Source organism: Rattus rattus, chromosome 5, assembly GCF_011064425.1.
Source record: "Rattus rattus isolate New Zealand chromosome 5, Rrattus_CSIRO_v1, whole genome shotgun sequence".
Lineage (NCBI taxonomy): Eukaryota > Metazoa > Chordata > Mammalia > Rodentia > Muridae > Rattus > Rattus rattus.
In genome coordinates this window covers 156,865,121-156,893,095 of record NC_046158.1, presented here as the reverse complement: position 1 = coordinate 156,893,095, position 27,975 = coordinate 156,865,121, and the positions used below count along the sequence as shown (strand labels likewise).

Below are 27,975 nucleotides of genomic sequence, written 5' to 3'. Positions count from 1 at the left end.
TGATTAAACCACAGAAGACAGGGCAGCCGAGGTGGGGGACACTGCTTTTGTCATGTCCTGAGGCTCCAGCGCGGACAGCAGAACCAGGACACTGTAAATTACAGGGGTGCTTGTGGGGGGATGTCCTGTCCTGTCTGCTGGGCTGCTCCTCCAGAATGACACCATCTCTTCCTCACCATGGGGCTAGGAAGGCACTCCTACCTGTAGCGGGAGACATGGTGGGAAAGGGTACACATTGTGAGAATGTCAGTTTCCCCGGGGAGGCCTGCTTCCTTCTGGACTGGGCTGCATCCTCCCCTGCCAGCCTGACTTCCCCTAGAGCCGTGGTCCTCAACCTTCCCAACGCTGCGGCCCTTCAACACAGTTCCTCATGCTGTGGTGACCCCCAACCATAAGATTATTTCATGGCTACTTCCTAACTGTAATTTTGCTACTGTTATGAATCGTAATGCAGACATCTGATGTGTGGGGAGGGTATCGGATATGCGACCTCGACCCGCGGGTTGAGAACTGGTGCTCTAGAGGCTCCTGCAGTGCGGTGGGGTGTCACGTGACCACACGGCTCCCCAGGGCTGCTTTCTTCCGGCAGGGGTCGCTATATTGCCTACTATGGGACAGTCAAAGTAATCTGTGTGAGTGTTAGTATGAGTTAGTTATCCTCCTCCTTGTGATGGAACCCCTGACAAAAGAACTTATTTTGGCTCACGGTGTGAGAGGGGCCACCCACCAGCGTAGAAAAGACATGGTGCTGGGAACACGGGGCTGCTTGAGCTCATCTTAGCAGATTGGGGTGATCAAAGGGGGTTGTTGGTATCAGGTGCTTTTCTCCTTTTTATTCAAATCAGGATCCCGTGGGTGGTTCTGCCCACATTCAGGGTGGCTCTTCCCTCTATGAAAACACCCCACAGACAGCGTCATGGTGGCCCTGGGTGTTTTTAGTCTAATAAAGTTGACAGCCGAGATTAACTATCACACGCCGACTAGACACACAGACACTCCATTGTAAGCCACAACAGTCAGTGAGGTACAGGTGACTTGAGCAGGGGCCAGAACTCTTGAGAGAAGTGTTGTCAAGTCCTATGTCTTTACCTGCACTCTTCCCAGTGACAATGGGGACACCACAAAGGTGGGCGGGGCAAACAGAGGTGGGCGGGATGATCACAGAGGTGGGTAGGGTAATCACAAAGGTGGGCGGGGCGACCACAGAGGTGGGCGGGCCTGGCCCTGATATTACCGGTTGACCTTATAAATCCTTAGTGACATCCATTCTGTCTGCAGTGTTGGGTCTGAGAGCTTCCCATCCCTTTAGGAACTGAAGCTGTGCTGGGTCCTGAGAAGTGGCCAGCATAGGGGATGGGGATGCTGTCCACTCAGTGGGACCCCCCCCCCCAGGCTAAAGGAAGAACTGGCTTGTTAGTAAACTAGAAAACAAGCAAGCTGGAGGCCGCTTGACACCCACTGTGACTGCGGTTTAGTGTGAGGACTTAGCTCTAAGACAAGTTTGCTAAGAACAATGGAGTTGCAGAAGGTACTGGGGGAGGAGGGGTCAGGCACAGACAGGAAGAAGACTATAGGTAGACTACCCTATTTAAGATGGCTACTTCCTGCTTCTTCTGCTTGTCCAAGACAGAATTGGTGGCTGTTTCCTGCTGGAGGGAACTATTTGGTGGCTTTCACACCTCCTGTGGTGGGGCAAGGGAAAAGGTTCCTGTGGTGAGAACCAGGTTCCCTTCTTTGTCTAAATTAAACAATCTCCTGTAGCCGCACAAAACAGCCAATTTTGAGCAGAAAGGGGAACTTGCTCCATCCCTAAACACACAAAAGTCTCCTCTTTGCCAAACAAACTCAGACACCATCTTTGAATCCCCTTCCCACTAGGGAATCTGTGTGCTTTGTTCCATGCTTTTATTCTGCGTTTACAAAACAAACGTGTCTATCTGTCTATTTGTCTCTATCTATCTATCTATCTGTCATCATCATCAATCATTATCTATCATTTCTCTATTTACCCATCTCCTATTTACCTACCTACAGATCTGTATTTGTGTTTGCCTGTGCGAGTTTATGTGTAGAACCTGCATACAGGAGCCTGCAGAGGCCAGGAGAGGGCATCCAATCCCATGGAACTAGAGTGACAGATGAAGCCTCCATGTGGGTGCTGGGAACGGAATCTTCTGCAAGCTCAGCGAGTGTTGAGCATTGAGCTGTCTCTTCAGCTCCTTTCCTGCCTTTTTATTGTTAAGTTGGCACATGTGCATATGCATCCACACATGTGTGTCCACACACATGTGCCCACACATATGCACACACTCACATGTGCCCACACACATGTGCACACACATATGCACTCACGCACATGCTCCACACACCTGCACATTATACTTGTGAAAACAGAGAAGCAAACACACTTGGCTTCCACCTGGTTGAGCTATTGTGGCTGTCAGCATTGGATCAAGTGACCTCCCGTCAGTGCTACTTACGATCTCTCTGCTGAGACACTGCCTATGTCACCTTCTGCAGGGCACCGTCCCCACATGGGGTGGTTTTGTGGCAGCTTCCTCCTCTTGTCTGTAGCTATTCCCGGGGCTAACTTTCTAGCAGGGTCCCGTTTGCCTGACTTCTTGTCTCCTCAAATACCGGCTTCCAAAATTAAATGATTTGTCCCCCAAGAACACTGTGTCTCCTCCTCCTTGTCTCCAGTCAATTTGTGCTGCCGACGCCACGGACAACCTCCCCAGTTAACAAATTCTGAATTTCTATTAGGTTCAGCTGTGGAACAGACCTCTTTCTACAAGTCCTGTTTTATCCTCCCCTGCATCTTGCCAGCAGTCAAACTTCATGAGCACGTTAGAGCGGCGAGCGGCTTTCAAAGCTCATGCTGACATCCCGTTAGAAGCCATCAGCACTGCTGGGGACCTGGAGCCCAATCAGGAGGGACAAGCGGGACCTGAGCGCTGGTGTTTTTGACCACTATGGGAGAGCTCTCTACTCTTTCCCCAAATCTCCAAAAGGGAAAGGGGTGCCCCATGCAGCCCAGGCCGGTGCTGGGATTCTACACTAGGGACTGTGTCCAGCGTTTCCTACTGTTCCTCTGGGAGCTTTCCAGGGTGGTCACCACTGTGCTAATCAGCCTGCCATTGCTGTGATGTCACCCAGGATAAATGACCTATAAACAGAGGTTTATTTTGGTTCCTGATTTTGTAGGCCTCTGTCCATCAGACTGTGTGATTTGTGCCAATGGTGGCACAAAGTGCTGTATGCTGGAAGTTGTTTACCGGCAGCCCGGTGCGGTATCGACGACGCTGGCATCGCCTGCACACTGTATCCCTCAAATACCACCTCTTGAGTGCCTCTCCCTGCCCTCCATCTACTAAACAGCCACTCTCCTTCAAAGGTGTCAAACTAGGAGCCCAGCCATCTCTACACAAGCGTCTGAGTGCACTTTGCTGACCCACGCATCTCCCCGCCCCCATCGATAAGCAAAAACCGCTGGGACTTATGGGTAATGTCTCCCACGGCCACTCCTCCTGTGCACGGAATGGAGACTGTGGGCCAGCTCCGCAGGTGGAACCAGTGAGATCATGCCACACTTTGCTATCAGCCTGCACAGCCCAGCGGTTCAGTTGGTGACAGTCACACTTCCCTGCAGCCCCATGGTGCTTTGCCACGAAACCGTGTGGCTCAGCCCATGCTTCACCACGGACTGGTGTGACTTGGCTCGTGGGGACCATCTCGTACTGTGCACCTGCCTGGCTCAACCTCCTAGCTGTTCTTGTCAGCTTTCCTGCCCGTACAGTGATCTGTCCCCTGTTGGGTAGAGTGAGCACTTAGGAAGAGACACACTATTCCTTTCACGGAAAAAGCCTGCAATTAACCGGGGTTTGGGAAGAACACTCTGCCTCTGCTTCCACCCACGTTCTCATTTAACATATTTTATCAGAATGAAATGCCTTAATGAGCACGGAACTGCAGCTAATCCCAGCTGAACCTCTGCGTGTGCCAACTCTGCTGCCCGCCCATCAAGCTGCATTCATGCTCTGATGTGGGCTCCTGGAGCACTGCCCTGGAACACCGACAGGAAATCAGGGGCTTCCTGCCGAAGTAGCACTGCGGAGCACACTCAGAGTAACTGTCCATGCTCTGTGAGAGCCAGCAACAGAAACGTGATGTGGGTGTGGTTGTGTGAATGATGTAATGTGTGTGTGCATGAGGTGGGCTTGTGTATACATGTGCGTGTGTTTGAAATGGCTGGCGTGTGTGGGCCATAAGTGTATGTGCATGTTTATGTGTACATATGTAGGAAGGGGGAATGTATGCATGGATTAGGTTTCCGTGTGCATGTGTGCATTTGTGCATATGTGAAGTGGGATGCTCTGTGTTCACATGTGTATATATGCATACATGCATTTATGGGGTGGGGTGTGTATATGTACATGTGTATATGAGGTGGCCTGTTGTGTACACAGTCAAAACATGGTTCCTTTATTCTCCTCACAGGTTTAGACTGCCCAGCTTGCAGTATCTGCTGCCTGCTGTTGTCTCCAGACACACTTCCCCATGTCTGTGAGACAAATGCCCATGCTATGCAGCCATCCCCAAAGGAAGGCCATGCACAGACAGCTCCTTCTGACATGCTGTGAACTCAGAGAGAGGTCTCCAGTGGACAGTGGATCCAGGCCTTTGATATTTGGGACAAAGTGAGCTCCAACCTGCCCGGCCATCTTGGACCACTGACACATCTGTGTGGGTCAAGCATTCCAAGAATCTTGGCAGAGGACATTAACCCCACCCCCACCCCCGGTGTCCCCCATCCCCAGTGGCATACAAGTAGCACTTTCTGGGTGCATGGCTCTGCCCACAAAGTCCTCCCGTAGTTTTGTTATGTTTCCCCTGTCTGTAGATAGTAGGACAAAGACCAAGGACTTAGGGTCTTTGTTCAAGCTGCAGTGCTTCTGAGCTCTGCCCCCATTCCTGTCCCTGTATGTGAACAGGTCAGAGTCCTCTGCCCCTGTCACTCACTACCCAGGAGAATGACTTAGAACAGACCTTCCCGGAGGCTGGGGATGAATCTGATTGGCAGCTGTCAATCAAGGTTCTGCTTGCAACTTATTTTCAAGAATTTTCGCCCCCCCCCCCACATGCTGCCTGGACCCACTCACTTCACACACGTGACCCAGAGAGCCTTTGAGATTTGGAGACTGGCCTATCTCAGAAAAATGAGCCAGCTCTGAGGAAGAAGGGCTGGGCTGAGTGACACAGATCCCCCACACTGTCCCACCTGATGATGCTCAGGAAGGAGCTGTGGAGGATGGAAAGCCCACTGTGGGGCCTCAGCTCCCACAATGCTGTGTGCAATGTCTGCTAAGACATTAGCACCCTGCAGCACCCCTGGCGGATCTCTAAGACACTCTGCTGTTCCCATGGTCTCCCCTAGGCTCACACTGAGGCTCCGGGTAGGTGCTCTGGTCGGTCGGTCACCATGTTCATAGCTACCTTCCATATGACACACAATGCAGTGTTGCAGACATGGCTGGATGGCACACTTTGCAGTACCAGTTGATTTATATATTAGAGTGAAAGACTTGGAGAAAACCTTCCAGCAATGAAAACAGAACAGAGGCATGTGCTGTCTGGGGAGGGTTGAGGCTTGTGTACAGCGTGGGGACCACAGGGCTGACAGCAGCATTGTCTTAGGAGACATTTTGTACAGCAACGTGGGAGCTGAGGCCCCCACAGTGGGCTTTCCATTCTCCACAGCTCCCTCCAGGCCCTGCCTCTCACTCACAGGGCAGTTCCAGGGGATGTGTACACTCAGAAAAGCCTCACATCCACTGTGGTAAGAGTGTGTGCAGAGGCCGGGGACACTGCCACAGAGTCTCCCTGGATGTGTGCTGTGTGAACCAGAGTTTCTGTTGTAAAGGCCCTGTCACTCTTGGATAGACTAGGAAACACGCGGGGCTCATGGTAGTGACACAAAATGCCAGGGGCTCTGGTGATACCTGCGCACTGAATACACGCCTTCCTCTGCTATGAAAGGAACACATGAGAGGCCCGAGAATGTGTCCTTCTGCATTCTCTGGCCATCGTGACCCTTGCAACACCCCAGAATCCTTATTTTCATAGGGTCTTCCCAGGATCGTGTCCCCGTGTTTCACCGTGGTGACCATTGTCAAAGATGTGCAAGTGCTCCATGGGTAAAAACTCTGGCAGTCAGATCACGGACAGGAGTCACACAAGCTTCCACAGACAGGACAGTGGTACATCAATAAACCCCAGAGCAGTTGCAGTAACTGGAGTGGGCCTGTTGGCTTGGAAGAAGAGCATCGTCCTAGAGTTTTTGGATCTGCGATTTGCCTGTTCCTTTACAGTAGTGTCTCCCATACCCGAACCTCCCCTGGCTGGAGAGACATCTCCACGCCAGCCTTAAGAACAACCGAGGCCCACTTACCCTGACGAGCTGCTGGGGGAAGGGCCCACGGGAGTTCTCGGGAACGTTGATGGGTGGGATGACCCAGTCACGCTTCTGCCTCCTCAGCCCTCCGGAGCTCTGGTGTTGTTGAGGCCATGGCAGCAGTGTGTCCTTCGGGAGCTGAGAGGGGTCCAGGGCCACCGTCTTCCCTTTCTGAGGGAGGAGAGTCAGAGAAGCCAGGTTAGGTTTTGTACAAAGACACCTGTTAGGAGGTTCTGTGTTCACCCTACTGGCATGGAAACAAGGGGGACACTGAGGAAGGGGCGGGGGTCTTGTCATATGTTGTGGAATTAGAAGAAGTAGAAACCACAAAAGGAGTCAATATAGCTCCTTAATGGACTCCGTGGATAATGGTTTTTTATTATTTTTTAAATTCTTTTGGTGCTGGGGATGGACGTATTTGAAAGAAAACCCACAAAGGGTCACTAGCCCCAGTATAAAGAGCTTTGGCCAATTAATCATTTCTTTCATAACAAGAAGAGAATACGCATAGATCATTCATACCCCAATAGACACTGAGCACCCACAATCTGCAACATCTTCCATGAATCAACAATGCTAATTAGAGCGATATACCCTTTCACTTGTCAGTCTGACAAGATGAGGCACTCATTCCCTGCGGACGGACGGCCCTAGCATTGGCCCTGTGGGTGGACAGCCTCAGAGTTGACGCTGTGGATAGACACCTTTACATGTAGCTCCAGCTGGCTTGGAACTCAGTTGAACCTAGGAGGCCCTTGGCTTAGCCTCCCAAGTGCTGGCTCTCACTTCTGGGGACCCTGTGGAGTGGCAGCCCCCTTTGACTGTGTCTGTCTGGGGTGGGATAGAGCCGCACCTTCCCATGAAGGAAGTGGGGACCGAGGTTTGTCTCCCTGCCCTGGTTGTCTTCTAAACACGCTGGGAGAGGACAGGGCTTGAGTTCCAGGCTGGCACCACCCCTGCAGCTGTACACCAAGGACCTTGTTAGAAACACTCATTCCTTAGCCCCAGGTCTGGCCAGCTCAGGAGTGGGCTGGACGTCTGTGTCTATTGAGTCTTTGGGTGAAGGACATCATTGGTTTTCAGACACGGGTGCCCAATGCAAATTTCACGAGCCCCAGATGTCAGGCTCACCTGTTCCAGGTGCCTTCTCTGGAGGGAAGGGGTTATTTTTTCTAGAATTAGGTCCAACCCCAGGCCTTATGAATGCTAGGCAAGGGATGCCACCCCGATCTCTGTCCTCCTTGTTTTCCTTCCTTCTTTTCTTCCCTTTCTTTCCTTCCTTGCTTCTTTCTTTCTTTCTTTCTCTTTCTTTTCTTCTTTCTATCTTTCTTTCCTTCCTTCCTTTGTTCTTTCTTTCCTTTCTTTCTCTCTTTCTTTCCTTCCTTCCTTTGTTCTTTCCTTTCTTCCTTCCTTCCTTCCTTCTTTCCTTTGTTCTTTCCTTCCTCCCTCCCTCCCTTCCTTCATTCTTTCCTTCCTTTTTTAAATTTAATTTTAAGATAGGAACTCACTGTATAGGCTGCACAGCCAGGCTTTGGACTAGTGATGTTCCTGCCTCTGCCCCTGGAATAGCTGGTCTCACAGGCTTGTAGCCACCAGACCCTGTAGACTGCTTGTTCTCATTCAGAGCACATCCCAGAGGTGGCCAGCCTCTGGGAGGGGATCCCGCTTGTCCCCAGTGCTCCTGATGTGGTGAGGCAGAGCCCATCAGGCCGTCTCACCCAGAGGCGCCTCTTCAATGGTAGCCACTTCTGCTGAGGCCTCTAATTGCAGACTGGAAACTCCAAGCACCTCTCACACATCCGCTTAAAAACCTGCCTTTATCTTCATTTGCTTAGAAAAGAGCTTGCACGGCGTTAATTTCCCAAGTGTTGTTTAAATAAATTGCACATATTTGCTACTGTTTTAAAGCTGTGAGACAAATGTAATAACAAAATCTGGTAGAAGTCAATGCCAGACCTGCGCAGGCTTCTGCCTTGGAAGAAGCACCCACCGCTCTGGGAGAAAAATCGTCGAAGGCAATTAGCGGCCAGCCTGGCGGGAAAGGCGCGTTCTCCTAAACATATGAGCATCCGGGCCCTTTCTGAACATGGCACAGGAACATGGATGCACAAATATGCTGTTATGAATGATGCTTCCACTACCCCCACCCCTACCAACCCCCAGCAATTCTCCCTAACGGTGGACACCAGCTGATTTTCTTCTCTCTGTGTTTGCCAGTGACCGGTAAGGGAAGGTGACGTTCATCGCTGTTACTAAGCATTGCAGAGTACATCCATATCTGCGTGGTACTCCGCATGTGTGCGTGTGACTGGCACACACGCAGAGGGAGATGTGTGCACATAATGACACGTGTCCGGACTCCTCTGCAGCCTGCTTCCTGCTGGGTTTCTGCATCTCAGTGTCTTGAGAGTCTCTGGACACGCTAACACTTTGCTCTTTGCTCTCGCTCCAGCTCAGCTGCTGAACTGAAGCCTTGCTCACAACCTTTGTGACTGCTGTCTGGGCATTGGGCATACAGCTTCAAGAGGAAAGCCTCGCTGTGCCCCTTGCTGCTGGACCTTAGGGTAGCTGTGCGGAAGGTGGGCTGGTGACAGAAGAGGAGAAATCTGACCCGTAGCATCCCAGAACCAGGGTCTGATTTCCCCTAGAGCGGTGGTTCTCAACCCACAGGGGTGGCAGATCAGGTATTCTGTATATTTTCTTATTTACATTACTATTCATAACAGTAGCAAAATCACAATTGTGAAGTAGTAATGACATCATCCTGTGGTCGGGGTCACCACGACGTGAGAAAGTACATTAGAGAGCCACAGCATTAGGAAAGCTGAGAATCACTGCACTAGTTATAGCTAGCCCCGCCCCATCTATCTCCCCCCTCCTCGGACCCAGGTTCAAGGATCTGTCTGTCCTTTAGGCTGACCTAAGGCAGTAGATTATAAGGATCCAGGCCAGCCTAGGATCATGGGACTCCAAGGCACCAGCTGTCTAGCTGTCAGACTCATAGCCCTAAATCTGTTGATTCCTCCATTCTCTCTTCCTCCTTCCCTCCCTCTTCCCTCTTTCCTTGAGCTGGGATCTTACATAGTCCAGGCTGGCCTTGAACTTGTGACTCCCTCCCCCTAGTTTCTGCTTCCAAAGTGCTGGGATCACAGGTGCTCTTCCACCCCACTTGTCTTTTTTCTTTCTTTTTTCAAATATGAATTCTGATTATTAGCCTCAGATCTTCACGGTTGTAAGATAAAGGGCTTTAACAGCTAAGCTGTTTTTTCCACCTGAACATCAGCCTTTAAGGAAAAATGGCAATGGTGGAATGTGCATCTTGTTCTGCAGTGTGCGTCTGTGTGCATACATGTGTGTGTGCACGTGTGTGCATTGTGTGTGCATGTGTGTGGTGTGTGTGCATGTGTGAATGTGTATGCATATGTGTGCATGCATGTGTATGCATGTGTGTGTGCATGTGTGTGCATGTGTGTGCTCTTGTGTGTGCATGTGTGTGTGGTGTGTGTGCATGTGTGAATGTGCATGTATATGTGTGCATGCATGTGTATGCATGTGTGTGTATGTGTGTGTGCAAGTGCAAGTGCATGTGTGTGCACATGTGCCTGTGTGTGAATTATCCTGGGAGGGGCTGGGTGAGGGGGTCTGGCAGTCCTTCTATATCAACTGGTCTTGGATCCCTCTTGTAGGTTTCATGGACCCACCTCAAACACAGGCCCCTTCCTTTTCTCCCTCTCACAGGACAGTAACAAGATGCTCAAACTTGAGGACACATAGGTTGTCACTTTAGGGAAGAGGTGAGACATATAAACAGTGGCAGCCTGAGGATTTCCCCTGGAAGGTAGAGGCTCCAACTCATGGGCGACCTGTATTTGAGACGCAAGCACTGGTCTTATCCTCCCCTTGTCCGCAGCGGGCAGTGAGTCACCCCACAACCCTCTCCCTGTGCCCGGGGCTCTGCCCTGCCCAGGCTTTACTTGGCCTGTAGGTGAGTTGGTCTCCGAGAAGGACCCTGAGGGTAACCGCCTGTGGCTTCTCAGTGAGATCTCCAGGGCTGCTTCATATTAGCAAGAAGCTGAGTCAGTTCCCTGTGGGCTCCATTCACACGTTGGGGATGAATAATTCAACACCGATCTGGGGCAGGTTTTAAATAACCATATTTTTTTTTTTTTTTGAGACAAGGTCTCACTATATTGCCCAGCTGGCCTGGAGCTTGCTATGTAGACCAGTCTGGTTTCGAACTCACATCAGTCTGCTGGTTTCTGTCTCCTAAGGGTGGGGACTAAAAGTATGCACCACCCCACCCCGTGAGCCATATTTTACTTTAAAGATAACAAATCGGAGTTAGAATATAATGTGGAAAATGACCTTTCCTCATTGTTCCCTGATGTCCAACCCGCTCATCTTCTACAGGGAATCACGCAGGAGCCTGGGCTTTACAGTCAACAGGTTTAAATGTGAAACAGGCAGGTGCGGTCACACAGGGTCCTGCGAGGGACAGTGTGCCTGGGACCAGAAACTCCTCAACACCTGTCCCAGGCATGGGTCTGCCATCTTGGTTTGCGACGGGGAGAGATCTGGTTTGCAGTGGGCAGAGACCAGTTTGCAGTGGGTGGGAACTGGCTTACAGGTAGATGTTGATCAATATTTCCTAAATCTCTGTGACGGCAGTCCTGAGGGCTAGCAGGCCCTGTGCCAGGCCTCTGGACTGGGCATGGCAGGTTCCCGCAGCTGGAGTGGATATGCCATGGAGGTATGCTCTCAGTGAAGGGACACTGACAAGACCTAGAAAATGGACCATCCTTACCCGCTTCCCACGGCTATGGGAGTATGGACAGTCAGCCCTGGGATGCCACTCACTGGGCTCCTGCACACTTGTACAAAGTCCCTTGAGAGACAGAGGATTTCTCATTGCTGCCCAGAGTCCGGAAATGGGATTGCTTTAAGGTTCCCAGACGCCAGCTCTGTAACACTGGATGGTTGAGCCGCCTGACTTTGGAGATGGGGTGAACCAGCACAGACGATAGTGCTCTCCCAGCTCCCCAGTCACCGGGTCTGGGTAAACATGCTGGGTGCCTCTTAGCACCTTAAATTCCTCCCAATTTTGAGAAAAGGGCATATGTGTGCGTCTTCCTGATTCAGTAAAAGCAGCTTATGAAAGCTTACACATTGGCTCCCGAGGGGCACACAACAGGGCCCTGGGACAAAGACTCTTAGTCAAGGTGTGACATTGCCAACCTCACTTCGGTGAGAAGCAGTCGAGCAGCTTTTATTACCCAAGGATGTGACTCTTTGGAAAGACTCTGGTTGGCAGCACAGCCCTGTGAACCCCTAAGGCTGGCATGTGGTCCCCACAGCAGCCTGCAGTCCTTGTTTGCATAAGCAGAGAGTAGGACCCAGTGGCTGGACACAGAGTAAAGTGTGTAGGGGCAAAGGAGTAGGGGGGGTATTTCGTGGCCCCATTTTCTTCCTCTTGCTCTTCTGACCAGGACATTCCATCAGGAAGAAATGGTAAGTCTCGGGTGGGGGTGGCAAAGTGGGGATCTGCCTTCTTGCCTATGTGTGCTTGTGTGAGCATCTCCAAGCCAAGGCTCCCTCCTGCAATCATAAAGGAGAGGAGGAAGTATGTGATGCAGGCATGGAATCTCAGCTATGTGCTAAGCTGAGGCAGAGGACTGAATGCTCAAAGGCTGCCTGCAAGACAGTGAAGTCCTGGCACAAGAGAGAAGGCGAAAAGAGGAGTTGGGACGCAGCTCCATGGTAGAGTGCTTTCCTAGTGCACACAAGGCCCCTGGCTCTGATCCATACCACAAAAGTAATAAAATAAGATAACATGGAGGTGGCAAAGGCAGGAGACACACAGCTCCAAGGAGCAGAGAAAGGTAACTGACAGGAGAGCCTAAGATCAGAGAGTTTCTTCCCACGGAAAGAGACCCACAGCCATAGCCATGGACAGGGTGTGTAAGGGGCCAGCAAGATGGTTCAGCAGGTACAGCACTTGCTGCGTATGGTGATAGGGAGTGAGATCAATCCCCGGGACCCACATAAAGATGGAAGAAGAGAACTCATTCTGCAAAGTTGTTCTGTGACCTTCCCATGCACACAGTGGTATACGTGTACCAAAACACACCCACACACGCACATGCACACACACACACATATACACAGACATTACACACATACATACACACATGCACACATATACACAGATACAATACACAGACACTCACATATACTCATGCACATACACATCGCACATATACACATACACATACACATAATACACACATATATACATAGACACACACACAGACACATACACTCATGCACATACACATATACACAGACACACACATATACAGACACATATGCACATATACACAGATATATACACACATACACACACAGACACATACACACACAGACACATACACACACATGCAAGCACACGCACATACACACATATATACAGACACATATATGCACATACACACATATACACAGACACATGCACATACACAAACACACACAGACACATAAATGCACATACACAAACACACACACAGACACATACACTCGCACACATGTATACACATGCACACACACATATACACACATACACAATATACATGGACATACACATACAGACACATACACACACATGCAAGCACACGCACATACACACATATACAAAGACACATACATGCACATACACACATATACACAGACACATCCATGCACATACACACATATACGCAGACACACATATATACAGACACACATGCACATACATACATATACACAAACACATACACACACACACTCTCTACCAGGAAAATTATAATTATTAAAAACCCACCAGGCATCTAACCTGCCAAGTGTATTTGGCTTCACAGCTACAGGATGGCGGGGGAGACAGGAGCTCTGTGGCCTCATCATGTGGCTTCTGCTAAATGGTGGTTGAAGACTGGGCACAGGCAACTCAACTCCTAGATGTGTGTATGGTAGGGGTAGAGTTGTATAGACTTGGACCTTCCTGCTAGCCAGAAGGGCATGGCCTTTCTCCTGGGTTTTACCACCAGACACAGCCCTTCAGTCTGTGGCCCAGTAGAGGGATGTGGCCACTGGAGGATTTTATATACTTCCGGCTGTATGTTGAAGGGAAAGAGTCTAGCTGTGGCCCCAGGCAGATGGTGTTCCCAGCAGAGAAGGTTCTGGAATCTTCAAAGCCTACCTCCTTCCCTAGTCCCTCCCAGCATCCAGCAATTAACAGCTGCTAAACTAGCATCTTCCTCCTCTTACCCAGCAGCCTTTGCTGCCATACAGGCTCCAGCTCCCAATGGCTACAGCTCTGTATGTAGTCAGGTAACCACAGTGTCACTGGGATTGTAGCCTAAAGACCTGGGTGCTTCCTCCAACCCAGAGGTAAATACGGAGCTAACCCAGGGCATGCAAATAATTTGTGTCTCAAGTCTAGCATTCTGAGGTTGCTAACTGGGTATGGATCTGCGTCAAAATGGAGGGCTATTCCTGAATCGTGAATGAGCTCGGCTCACACTGGAATAGGAGAAGATGAGCCACGGCCCTCAAATAAATCTATTGATAGCTGTCTTCGATTTCTCTGTCTTACCGTGTGTGTGTGTGTGTGTGTGTGTGTGCACGCGTGCGGGTGTGTGTGTGTGTGTGTGCACGCGTGCGGGTGTGTGTGTGTGTGTGTGCACGCGTGCGGGTGTGTGTGTGTGTGTGTGTGCACGCGTGCGGGTGAGTGTGTGTGGTTTGTAAACTTTTGTTGTGGTGGTTTCCCCAGAGACGAAGATTCAACATGTTTCAATATGGAAAATGTTGGGGGTCTCTAACCACTGACAAGCCTGGCATTGCTTTTAACTGAGGGAATTAGATGTTGAGGCTCCTCCTCGCTTCTCCCTCTCCCCTCTTCCCTCTCACCCTCCCGGAGGAACTCTGAGCTCTTCGTGTCCATTCCTTTGCCTCTTCCTTTTCAGTATAACTGGGAAAGGGTCCATTTTGTTTGTCTGCAAAGCATACACATTTAAAATATTTAGCTAGGCTTCTGTCTGCAACCGTCTACCCGGTTTCCATAGTAGCCAAGGAACAGCTGAGGCGGAATAAACTGGCATTTAACAAACAAAATAAAACAACAGAGAGATAGCCACAGTTACAAACAGAGCAAGGAGAGATTACACACACCTTTGTATGAGTTCACTCTGAAAAGGCCCCAGGTGGGTGTTGGATGCGGTCCTTGCTAGGAGCTGGATGCCACTTTGTTTCCACTTTGTTTATGTAAACTAAGTTCATTTGCACTGTTGGCCAAGCTGGGAGGTGCTGGAATTCCACTGAGGTGTGTGTGGAAAAGCTTCCAGAACAAGGTGGATTGTTTTGTCATCCCCTATCTGGAAGGACCTTGGACTTGAACCTTCTGTGTGAGCCACCTACTGTGTGCGGAGTACTACTGTGTGCACCAGCTTTTCATTTACTCATGAACATAGTGTAGAACTATGGAATCCAGTGCTGCCTGAGGCCCTGGCATTCAAGCTCAGACTGAGTCCCTCAGAGATGCAGCCCTCAGCCCTCTGCTCCTTCTTTTGAAGGTGATGGCTGACCCAGAGGGTGGAAATGGCTGTTCCGTTAGGGGGCCTGCACTCCCCTCTGATGCCTATGTGCAGAGCAGGAGTGTGAACTGTGGGTCCCACCACTGTGTGCACTGCAGACAAGTGTGAACTGTGGGTCCACAATCCTGGGCACTGCAGACAGTCTGGTGTGTAAGTCTCACTATCGTGGGCCTTGAAGGCAGTGTGATGTGTGAGTCTCATTATCCTGGGCACTGCAGGCTACTTGACCTCCATCCAAATGATCTCAGGTGCACTTCCCATCCACAACATCCAGAATGATTCTAGAGATCACCAAACGCCCTGGATGAGAACAGAGTACTCCAGAGACTGCACGGGCAGGCCTATACTGCTGTAGGCTGGGCAAGAGACAGGATGGCTACATCTGGGCAGATTCATGACCTAGTGACCCAGCCCTGAGGCCTAGTGCAATGGCAGGAGCTGTCATGGTAACAGTGACATGGATAGCAAGTGGCAGAAGGTGCGCCCATTGGTGTCCTGGAGAGGTAGCTTGGTCATGGGGCTTTGGATGTAGGAGAGCCCTGTAGTCAACTGTCAAGGTGCCTAGGCAAGCACTCCTACCTCCTGTCGCCCACGTACCTATCAAGTAAAGGGTTAGGACACTCTTGGAGTGCGAGAACGACACCCAAATTTGAACTTCAGTAGTTTGTGACCCACTCTGAGGGGGACAGTACCAGACACACCAGTAAACCAGCCAGCGTTGGGGCTGGAGGGCTGTCACAGAGCAGTGACAGGGAAGATCTGGGGACACTCATTTAAGCCCATCACCCATGCCCTTCCCCAACATGACGACGCAATTTCATGGACTGCATGAGGCTCTGACACTGATGGGTGCTCACTCCTGACAAGCGGTGCTCCTGGGCTATGGCTCCATCCATGTCCCTCTCCCATATGGCGTCTTAGCAGCTCTGGCTGGCAGTCACAAGATACACATGAACCAGTCACCACATGTGTCTCCTAGTCCCAGGGTATCCAGCCCAGACCGGCAGAGGAGTGGAGACATGATATAGCCTGAGCTCACAGGCCCAGGAAGCTCTCTGCTCTCCTCAGGAGGATGCCAAGGACAGCGAGAGATTACCCGCAGCTTGCTTGAGAGATTACCCTTGGAGCTTACTCTTCACGGCGTTCGTCAAGAAGGCGTCCATCCTTGACAGTTTTACAAGTTTCATGACCCTCGTGTCACCTAACGCCTCTAGTGGCGTCTCCTGGCAGACCACGCCTCTTGCACACATGTCTTCTGTGTAAAGCCTCGGGTCACTGCAGCCTCAGTGCAGTAGGTCCCGAGGCCTCTTTCAATGAAAGTCTCTGGACCTCTAAGCGTCTACCTCAGGTTTCAGAACACCAGGCTTCCGGAACTCACAGAGGGTGGAGGCTACCCTTCTTTCGGCACCGTTCGGCCACAAGGTCTCCGAGTCTCTGTGGCAATGGCTGGGGATGGTTGAGACTGATTCTTAAGACTTCTCCTTTCCATTTTCGCACAGGCGTCACGGGAGCCTCAGAGGCAGAAACAGGAATGAAGCTACCATCCTGCAGGATGGGATGCCAGCCATGACAATCAGAGGGTGGAAGACACAGGAAGTGGGTGATGGGCCATGGCCGTGTGTCAAGGAGCTACACAACGGGAGGGTAATGGACCAGGAAGAAAGAGGGTGCTGGGCCCGAGGGACAGCAGGATGGGCCTGATGGGTTGGGGGGATGGGCCCAGAGAAGGAGATAATGGACCAGGGGATAGGGTAATGGCCCTGGGGTAGAAGTTATTGAACACCGTGGCTCCTGCAATATTATCAACAGGCTGCAGAACAAAGGACTGTGGATTCAGGGGAGGGGTCTTAAACCAAAGGTTTGATTCTCTTCCAGTGGGAGGCTAGAGTCCAAGATCAAAGTACTGGCTGGGGCTGGGACTGAGGCTGGGGCTAAGGCCAGGGCGGGGCTGGGACTGAGGCTGGGACTGAGGCTGGGACTGAGGCTGGGGCTGGGGCTGGGGCTGGGGCTGGGACTGAGGCTGAGGCTGGGGCTGGGGCTGTGGCTGGGCTGAGGCTGTGGGTATGGCTAGGGCTGTGGCTGAGGCTGGTGCTGTGGCTGTGGCTGAGGCTGGGGCGGAGACTGAGACTGAGGTTGGGGTTGAGGTCAGGTTGTGGGGCTGAGGCCCGGGCTGGGCTCGGGGATGGGGCCAGGGCCAGGGCTGGGGCTGAGGCTGAGGCTGGGGCTGGGGCCGGGGCTTGGCTCCTTGTCTATCTGGCTCCAGGTAGGCTGACAACTTTTGGCAATCCTGGGGATGCAGAGGCCACTCTATTTTTGTTTCTTCTCCCCACAATGATCTCCCGGTGTCTGTGTCTAAAGGGTCAGCCATCATTGTGACTCCAACCCGGCTGCAAAAACCCATCTCCAAACCGGACCACCTTTTACAGCACTAGAGGTTGGGATACACTGTATCCCTTGTAGGTGGATCCCAGGGAGGCTCACAGCTGCCTGTGATGTGGTCCTTCAAAAGTGCTGATGTGCTAGAAGACCTAATATTAGTTTCATAAACAACAGTGTCTTTTTGGCAAACTACACCCACAGGCCCTATCACCACCCTCAAGCACCATACCAGCCGGGCAGATGACAGCAGCGAGGGGTGCTTCGTCTTCGGTATTTACCATGAGTCCGTGTGTCGCTCCGATTCCTCAGGGGCACCTCAGCGCTCCACTGGGAAATATGTGACCTCATTTGCATTTTCTAATTGAATTGCTATCGGCTTTCCTGCAAGACTGCACAAAAGGACATTCTTCCAGATTTGAGCACCGCCGCACCACACACAGAAAGACGGCCTTTAATAGCTGCTGGGGGGTGGGGGGGAGGAGAGAAGTTGCCAATTTTTTATGGTTCATCTAACTGTAAAGCTGTCGGTTTTACCCAGAGCCATGGAGAGTCGCTAAAATAATGAATGGGGAGGTGTCGGGCGCAGAAGCCTCGGCAGAAGAGAAATGAAAGAACAGGACCGAGAAATTAGGGGGTCCCTGGGCAACGGTCCTCGAGGGATTTACTCCAAGGCCCCTTTCCATGAGAGCTTCCCGGAACTTAAACATTCTGTGGACGCTGCTTTAAAGGCAGCCACTTTCTTCTCTAGAACCTTGTGGAACAGAACTCTTGCTTAGGGTGCATCTCCATGTGAGTTCTCCTTCCTCAGGCCCTGCTGGGAAGCCCTTGACATAGATGCTTTTAAAAGTGTATATGTGCTTGTCTGGAGCATAAGCATTTGTGCCTGCATGCAAGTGTAACATATATGTGTGCATACATGTATTGTGTACTGTGGACAGTGCATGTATGTGTAGTATGTGTGCAGCATATGTGTGCATGTGGTGCGTATATAGTATATGTGTGTCAATGTATAGTGTATACATAGTATATGTGTAGTGTATAGTGAATGTGTAGTGTGTGCATATGTAGGGTGTGTGTAGTACATATGTATGCATGTATGTGTATGACTAGTGTTTCGATCCCTAGCATCATATGTATTGTATACATATATATGTATGTATATATGCATCTGTTATGTATATAGCGCATATGTGTCTGATTTAGTATATACACATGTATGTGTACTATAGGTTTGTGGAGTTTATATGTTTGGTGCATGTGTTTGTGTAGTGCATTTATTTGTGCATGTGTGGTATATGTGTTTGTGATGTGTATGTCCTAGGCATGTATTTGTATAGTGTTGCATGAACAATATGTATGTGTGGTACATATTTGTACAGTGTATGTGTGTTTAGTTCATATGTGTAGGGTATGTGCCTGAGTATTTCTGTGCAGTGAGTATGTGGATATAGTGTGAGTGCATATATCTGCATGTATGTGCAGATGTGTAGTATGTAATGTATATGCATTATGTATGTGCATTTGTGTATATGTGTAGGCCAGAGGTAAATGACAGTGCCTTTCTTGATTGCTCTCCATCTTATTAAGTAGGGACAGCACAATTTTTACTCCAGGACATAGAGTAGTTTTCAAAACTTGCAGGTCAGGGGGTAAACTTGAATATATTGTATAGAAACTTATGTAACCATTTAAAATACAGTCATTAAAAATGTAAGGGCCTAGGATATGTTCAATTCGAGAAGGCTCTGGTTTTGATTCTTGGCATATGTATAATACACATTATGTACGTACAATCAGACATATGTATGTGTGTACATGTGTGTATGTGTGTACATGCACACATATGTATACATGTGTATGTATATATGTTCATACATGTGTGAATGCATGCACACACATGTGTACACATGTTCATACATATGTGTGTATGCATGCAGGTATGTATGTGTGTGGGGGTCGCTGGGCAACAGTCCTTGAGGAATTTGCTTCAGTGTCCCTTTCCATGAAAGCAGTCTTAGGACTTTAATGTTCTATGGACTATGTTTTACGGGTGGCCATTTCTTCTCTAGACCCTTTGTAGCTAGTGAACTCATTTTGTTGCTGGAGGCTGTCCACTCTTTCTTGAGGAATCAAGGATGGGAACTGAGTGTGTCAAGGCTTAGCTTCCAAGCCTGATAGCCTGAGTTCAGTCCCTGACATCTACACGGTAGAAGGAGAGAATGGAGGCCCTCCTTTGACCTCACCATGTGTGCTGTATGTAGCATGTGTGCCCCTATGTATGTACACATGGAAACAATAATGTAAACTTTTTTTCTGGGCTTACATTCTGCCCATGTTTTCTCTCTGAATCTTGCTCTCAAAGCTACTTTAACTGAGTCTAATGGTTCTGGAGTGCTGGTAATTATGTCTCACAAGGAATCTTTGGCAGAGACTGGAGACAGTTGGGGTACAACTGTCATTTACTGAGCAGAGGCAGGGGTTCAGCTAAGCACAAGGTAGAATTAATATCCCTATGACCTAAAGTCCTCCTGGAATTTAAAGAGCTCCTTAAATTTGTTTCAATAAATAATGTGAGCTATTGAGTGTATCCAGATTCATCCAGATCCATCTAGATTCACTTGCTGAAGTTCACTGTTGGCACACAGAGCTCAGTTCCTCCACACCCAACTAGTCTCATCTGCCACTCCCAGTAACTTACCTGTCACCTCTTTAGGTTTTACATTTCAATACACTAGTTTTATTTATCTTGATTTCTTTTTCTTGTCTAATGGCATTGGCCTGGACCTTTGGTGTATGAGGTGGGAACCCCTTTTCCCTATTTCAACAGCTGATCAGACCATCGCTATTGAGTTTGTAGATCCCCTTTCTGAGTCACTGCAAGGCCACTTCCTGTCCCAATAACCTGACTATTCCTAATATCTGGAATAGAAGCTAACGTTTAGTAATTGATATGTAGGAGATTATGCATTCTTTTAGTGCTTTGTTCTATGAATGCATAGATTGATCTTATGTTCTTAGGATGAAAACAACTCAGGCATGATTAATCAATCTATAATACAGCTCAGGCATGATTAATCAATCTGTGTATAGTTTGTTAGTCTCTTGCTTATATAAATTCGTAGGCAGTGATATTCCACGATGACTCTTTCTATCACATGTTCCAAATGTTTGGGTCTTTGGCTTGGAACACAGTTTGGGTGGTTTTGGAAAAGACTTTTGTTGGGAAAGCCAGTTTCTGCTGAGTTTTGGGAAAGATTCATGTTGTGGTGCAGACATGAGTCGTGCTCACCCGGCAATGGTTTTCCTGGTTTGAGATAGACACGCTCTAGTGTTTACAGGAGTAACCTTTCCACTGAATTCTTTGGGCAGGTTTATGTGGAATTAATGTTATTTCCTCCTTATAGCTAAGGAAGAACTCACTAGCATAGTTGAAATGTTCCCTTGATACAGATTTTAACTTTTTTTTTTTTTAAATCTATTTATTCTATATAAGTACACTGTAGCTGTCTTCAGACACACCAGAAGAGGGCATCAGATCTCATTACAGATGGCTGTGAACCACCATGTGGTTTCTGGGATTTGAACTCAGGACCTCTGGAAGAGCAGTCAGTGCTCTTAACCACTGAGCCATCTCTCCAGCCCTTAACTTTTTTTTTTAAATAATAAACAAATTTGACTATTTCTTTGCCTTTTGGCCAAGATCAAGTATAACATAAATCAGAGTTTTTCTCATGTCAGTTCTGGTAAACTTTATGCTTGCAGACTCTCAATGCTTTTGGTTTTGCACATAAACACACACACACACACACACACACACACACACACACACACACACACACACACACACACACACTCCTTCACAGAATTTCCTAGTATCCATATGGTCAGTCAGCGCCATCTTTTCATCCTAGAATCGGTTATCTGCTGCTTCTGTCTTTTACCCAGGATGATCAACTCCCATCTTTGTTGTTGTTTTGAGACAAAGTTTCTCTTTGTAGCCCTGGTTGCCTAACACTCCAGGCTAGCGTCTGGAACTCAGAGATCCACCTGCTGGGATTAAAGGTGTGTGCCACCACCACCCAGCCATCGATGTCATCGTTTAAGACGTTTTTTGTCACTGATGTGTGACTTTCTGATTCCTGTCTTTTCTCCATCCCTCCCAGATCCCGTCTCTCTGCTAATTTTTTTTGTTTTACTCGAGCCTCATCTTCCACCGTTTTGATAATTTCTAGGGATGGGTGCTTAGAAGGCAGTGTTCCCTTTTTAAATCCCATTGCCTGTTAAGCCCAGACATTTCACCTGGAGAACCCCAGTAGGTTTATTATCGGGCCAACGCACCCCCTATTTATGTCAGTTCTGCTCCTCCAGGGGATACTAACAAAGCTTTCATGTGACTTGCAAATCTATGGGGATTTTCCAGTTAAATTCTTTGCTATTGATTTTTTTACCTTAATTACTCCGACATTAAAAAACAAAAAACAAAAACCAAAAAGCCCCCAAAACCCAACTCACAACCCGGGCTTGTTTGAACTTTAAATATTGTAACTATGGCCAGACATTTTGGGTTAAAAATTGGGACTGGTCTTTCTGTGGTTAGAAGTCGGGGGCCCTTAACAGTGGTGGGTTCTGGGTTACAGACTTCTCTTCAGAGCCTCCTAGTTGTATGGCTGCCCTCTGTCTCCCCAAGAACTTGTCTGTCTGTCTGTCACCCACAGATGGACACTTGTTTATGTTTATAACTGATGCACACCCACTTGGTGTTTCTCTCTTTACTTCTACTAACTTTGTGGTGAGCAGCTCGAAGTCACGTGCACATGAAGTACGTGCACACCAGTTCAGGCTTCCTATGTCGCCTTGTCTTTGTGAAGTGTCCCCTTTACGCAATGCTTTGTCTTGGTTTGTTTGTCTGATGTCAACAGAGCTCCCTCCAGCTTTCTTCTGGTTGTTATTTACACAGTGTTTTCCCTCTAGGATTTTACTTCCAACCTGTCTCCATTCTTAAGACTTTCAGATGGGTATTTAGCAAGCTGTACCTAGCAGGGTTTTACTTATTCAATCTGTCAACATGTTTTCTTTTATTTGTATGTTAACATGTCTTCATTTTTCTAATTACCAATGTATTTGTAAGCATACCATCTTATTCCAAAAGAAATATATTAGCCCATCTGTTCTGTTTTCTTTTCTCCTTTCTTGAATTTATTATCTTTGAACACACAGATATACACACGCCGTTCTCATGACTCTCAGAGATATCTCAAAGACTAAGTATTTTTAAAGGAAGGTTTTATTATTAATTTTTATTATAGGTGTACCAGTCTTTTTTCCTGCAAATACAGATGTGCACTACATGTGTGCAGCACCTGCCAGGGCCAGAAGAGGGGCTTGGATCCCCTGGAACTAGAGTTGTAGGGAGCTGTGAGCCACCCTGTGGGTACCGGAAACGGAACCAGGGTTTTCTGCAAGAGCATCAAGTGCTTTTAACCATGGAGTCATCTCTCCAGTCCCTAGAACAAGAATTTTTTTATCTTATCAAATTATAATAGAAGTTGAACATCTCTTACTAGAAAATTCAAAATCTGAAATGTTTTGAGCATCATCCACAGAAAGTGGAAAATTCCACAGTTGACCTCATGTGTTGCAGTAAACACATACACACTCATGCACTCACTCATACACTCACACACATACACACACTCACACACACACTCACACACATACACACACACACACTCACTCACACATACACACATACAACACACACTCATACATGCACATACACACTAATGCACAGAAGCACACATTTGTGAGACTGTGAAAGACACCCTGGTTCCTGGTTGAGCAAAGGCTAGAAACCCCGGTGACCCTAAGGGACGGTAGATATTTCTCCTGACTCCGGGAAACCAGATCACATCACTAGCTGGAGCCCTCCATAGATTTGTGGCCATCAGTCCTGCAAGGGCAATGTTCCAAGCCCCTCCACAGGTAGAGGATGTGACCACAGGTCACATAGGCTCCCGACAGATCTCCATTATAATGAGGTACCTAAAGGCCTGGAGGCTTAGCCAATGAACCTTCCTTCCCAGACACTCCTCCCTGCAAAAGGTATTTAATTGCAGGCCCAACCTGATAAGGGGGTATGGGTTCTACCCATCCATTTTCCATCATGATAATAAATGTCTTAAAGCCATAGATGGCTTCTTTTCATCAGGATCAGCCGTGGGGAGCCACAGAGAAGGCCTTCACCTACAGAGACCCTGTCTAAGCTCCCGTAGAAGGCCTCCCTGTGTTCCCAGCCACAGCTGCCACCACCACCAAGCCTGCAGACCGCCACCGCCAAGCCAAGGTCTATTCCCAAGGACCTGCCCTTCTCCTCACCTGTCCCTCACCTCACCCATCCCTCACCTCACCTGTCCCTCACCTCACCAGTTCCTCACCTCACCTGTCCCTGTCCCTCACTTCACCTGTCCCTCACCTCACCTGTCCCTGTCCCTCACCTCACCTGTCCCTCAACTCAACTGTCTCTCACCTCACCTATCCTCACCTCACCTGTCCCTGTCCCTCACCTTACCTGTCCCTCATCTCACCAGTTCCTCACCTCACCTGTCCCTCCCCCACCTGTCTCTCACCCCACCCATTCCCCACCCCACCTGTCCCTGTCCCCCTCCTTCACCTGTCCCTCATCCCACCTGTCCCTCATCCCACCTGTCCCTCACCTGTCCCTCATCCCACCTGTCCCTCACCTGTCCCTCATCCCACCTGTCCCTCATCCCACCTGTCCCTCACCTGTCCCCCATCTCACCTGTTCCCTCACCTGTCCCTGTCCCTCACCTCACCTGTCCCTCACCTGTCCCTGTCCCTCACCTCACCTGTCCCTCACCTGTCCCTCACTCAACTGTCTCTCACCTCACCTATCCTCACCTCACCTGTCCCTGTCCCTCACCCCACCTGTCCCTCACCTCACCTGTCCCTGTCCCTCACCCCATCCATCCTCCCCCTCACCTGTCCCTCACCCTGTCCCTCACCTCACCCATCTCCTCACCCACCTGTCCCTCACCTCACCCATCTCTCACCCCACCTGTCCCTGTCCCCACCCCACCTGTCCCTCACCTCACCTGTCCCCATCCCACCTGTCCCTCATCTCCACCTGTCCCTGTCCCTCACCCCACCTGTCCCTCACCTGTCCCTCACCCCACCTGTCCCTCACCTCCACCTGTCCCTCACCTCACCTGTCCCTCATCTCACCTGTCCCTCATCTCACCTGTCCCTGTCCCTCACCTCACCTGTCCCTCACCTGTCCCTCACCTCACCTGTCCCTCACCTCACCTGTCCCTCACCTCACCCTGTCCCTCCCCTCACCTGTCCCTCAGCTCACCTGTTCCTCACCTCACCTGCCCTTCTCTTCAACCATCCTTCACCTGGCTCAGGGGCTCATGCATGAAAAACAAACAGGGAAGAGTGAGCAGGTACACCTGCCTGTCTTAGCGTCCTCAGCATGCATGGGCAGGGTGTGTCTGTGATGGTTAGTGTGTGTACTGTTAGTGTGTATGATGGTTAGTGTGTATGTGATAGTGTGTGTGATGGTTAGTGTGCGTAAATGTGTGTGTGATGGTTAGTGTGTGTTTGTGGTGGTTTGTGTTATGTTAGTGTATGTGTGGTGTGATGGTTAGTGAGTGTTATGATAGTGTGTGATGGTTAGTGGGTTGAGTAGTAGTAGTAGTAGTAGTAGTAGTAGTAGTAGTAGTAGTAGTAGTAATGTGTGCCCTTCCAAGGTTTGTTCCTTCTTGGATTCAAGAAACAAGACCAAACCCAGTTCCTGCTTCCCCAAAGTGGGTTCCTTGCCACACCTGTCCTACAAGCCATTTCACAAAGGGTTCTTGGTCAGATAGGTTTTTGGAATTTTGGAGATTTTCTCCCACTAAGAGGCCTTCAAAGTCACACTCAGTTGTGGAAGGTACTGGGCAAACCCACATAAAAGTGCGTTTAACTTTGTCCATAACTTCAGGTCCTCTGGGCATCCCCCAGGGAGCCCCCATGCAGCTGCCTGAACCTGCCTTACACTGCAGCGTGGTTCTGGAGCCAGACGGAGCTGAGGGGCCTATCAAGCTTCCCTCTGCAGTCATTCTGGTTGTTTTTGTGTCTCCCTCTTACAGGCATGCAGTTCTGATGCTAATGCTGCTGCCTAGGGTTCTCAGCACAAATGGAGACGGAATAGAGAAGAGGTGGGTGTCACAGAGTCTGGTCAGATGCCTGGGCAGTGCAGGACCAGGACTGGGAGGTGCCCTTCCCTGTTCATGTCTTAGCCACACAGCTGGAGGAAGGAGAAGATGCTGACCACAGACATCACAGGACTCCCTGTCTCTGTCTTCCCTCCACTCTTCATTTGTCCACCTTGCTGTCCCCTCTCCTCTGGTTCTGTCTCCTACCTTTCTCCCTGCCCCTCCCACCTTCCTGCCCCCTCACCTTCCCTTTCACTTCCCCACCCCTTTACCCTCCCCACCCCTCTCAACTCCCCACTCCTCTCACCTTCCTGCCCCTGGGAATAGGGGTCTCCTCACCCTCAGGGTTCATCTGCCTTGCTTGCCAACTCTCCTGTCCTTGAAAACAGGTGGCTACCCCTGTGCACAGTGCCCTGGGAGCCCAGGCTACACACAGAATTTGTGGTTTACAGCTCAAGATAGAAGTGAACCTCATCCAAAATGAGATGAACGTTATGACAGCGGTGGTTTGGTGGACTAACCTGTTCAGGTATCTACCCATGAGAGTGAGTCTACCTCAGAGGGATGTGTTGGCTGGGGATTGGAAGAGCTGTCAACCCTCATGGTCCATGAGTCAGGGAAAGACTCTGCCTGGGACTCCCCAGAGCAGGGACACCTTGACTCTGGACCCAGACCTTCCTGCTTGTACTGTGTCCTCTTACCTTGTGTTCAGAGTGTGCCGATGACGATGATGTCTGGGCTACCAGCAGCCGTACCATGGCGTCCCATTGCTCAGCGCTCTGGCGTTCCCGTGCAGTTACGGTAAAGGCCACCTGCTCTGAGGGGATCTTCAACTCCCGAGTGGCGAAGACTGTCCCATCAGCTCCGACTTTGAAGTCCAAGCTGTTGGTCTCATACTGCGTCCCTTTGGTGTCCACGCAGCTGCTGAACTTAACTGCAAGAGGAGGAGAGATGATGTCAGGGTGACCAGCAGACAGAAGGCTGCCACAACAAACACAGTGTCTGGCTTCTCAAATGCCCCGACAGTGAGGACTTTATGGGATCTAGCTCTGTCTTCAGAAGTAGCCAGAGGCTAAGGAAAAGGACAGAAGAAAGGATGGGTGAGTGTCCGCCCTCCAAACCCAGGCAGTCCTCCTTCCCTCCTGCTGCAGTTTCTGTACCTGTGCAGAGCCCGTGGGGCTCAGAGGGAGCAGGTATCTCCACACACTGACCCCCACATTCCCACTGCTTGCCTCACGCCAGTCTCTGCCTGTCGGCACAAATGGCCTCGTCCTTTGGCTTGGTTTTTGTGCCCTAGAAAACCAAGAGCAATGGAGCACCCAGAGAAAGATGGTGTGTCAGGACTCTTTCCTGACATGAGGAACATTCTGGAAGTCGGATTGGCATGGCTGGCACTTGGCAGCCAGCTGTGTTTCTGCTGGGACAGAGGCATGATGGCCAGTCTAGCCTAGCCACAAAACTTCCTTGCTTAGTCATGGAGTTTAACATAGCCTGTTGATGCTGCTGGTACAGTATCTGCATGATTTTGCTCCCAAAATATTAGTCAGGCAACCAAATTGTCAGCCCCTCCTGGTGGCTAGTGCCACAGCCATTTCTAACTCCACTACAGAACGAGACATTCTCCAAGTCTGCACATTCATCCGGGCCACGTTAGCGCATTTTTTTTAGACACAGGCTTTTGTGACTGTCACCCAACGCCGCAGTAAATTACGAAGCACCAACAGCTGGTGTCACATTGTGCTGATAAAAGCAATGGATAAAGTTACCCCGTATTTATAAAAATGTGGGTATCTAAGCAATTATGGTGGGAGGATTGGTTTTATAAGCAATTTCTCTGTCACAGCTTACATGATTTAATTACTATTTATTCTGGAAACTAAAAAAAGCGACTTGCGGTTACATTTGATAAAGTGTTTTCCTGCATGCTCACCTTTTATTGTTGCCTGCCTAGAAGTAATAAATAACATGTGGCCTCCCTTGTCTCTCGAATCATTCACTAGAGATGTCTCCCTAGTTGCTGGTTCCTCCTGCTTGTGTTTTAATATGAAAGTGGTATCTATCTGTGTATCTATGTATCTATTTATCTATGTATCTATCTATGTCTATCTGTCTATTTATCTATCTATATATTTATTTATCTATGTATCTATCATCTATGTATCTATGTCTGTCTGTCTATCTGTGTATCTATGTATCTATTTCTGTCTGTCTACCTATCTGTGTATCTATGTATGTATCTATGTAGCTATGTATCTATTTATGTATCTATCTATGTCTGTCTATCTATCTACCTTGTTTTTTTTTT

At 49.3% G+C, this 27,975-nt stretch overlaps 1 protein-coding gene across 1 annotated transcript in view; it reads right to left on the bottom strand.

The window, feature by feature from the left end:
• Positions 1-27,975, bottom strand: part of Cdh4 (cadherin 4) — a 471,463-nt gene that overhangs the window by 93,734 nt on the left and 349,754 nt on the right. The window contains exons 3-4 of the mRNA XM_032904917.1: positions 26,372-26,604; positions 6,449-6,622 (exon numbers count right to left, since the gene is read on the bottom strand). Coding sequence (XP_032760808.1) covers positions 6,449-6,622; positions 26,372-26,604 — 407 coding nt within the window. The remainder of the gene's footprint in view (positions 1-6,448; positions 6,623-26,371; positions 26,605-27,975) is intronic.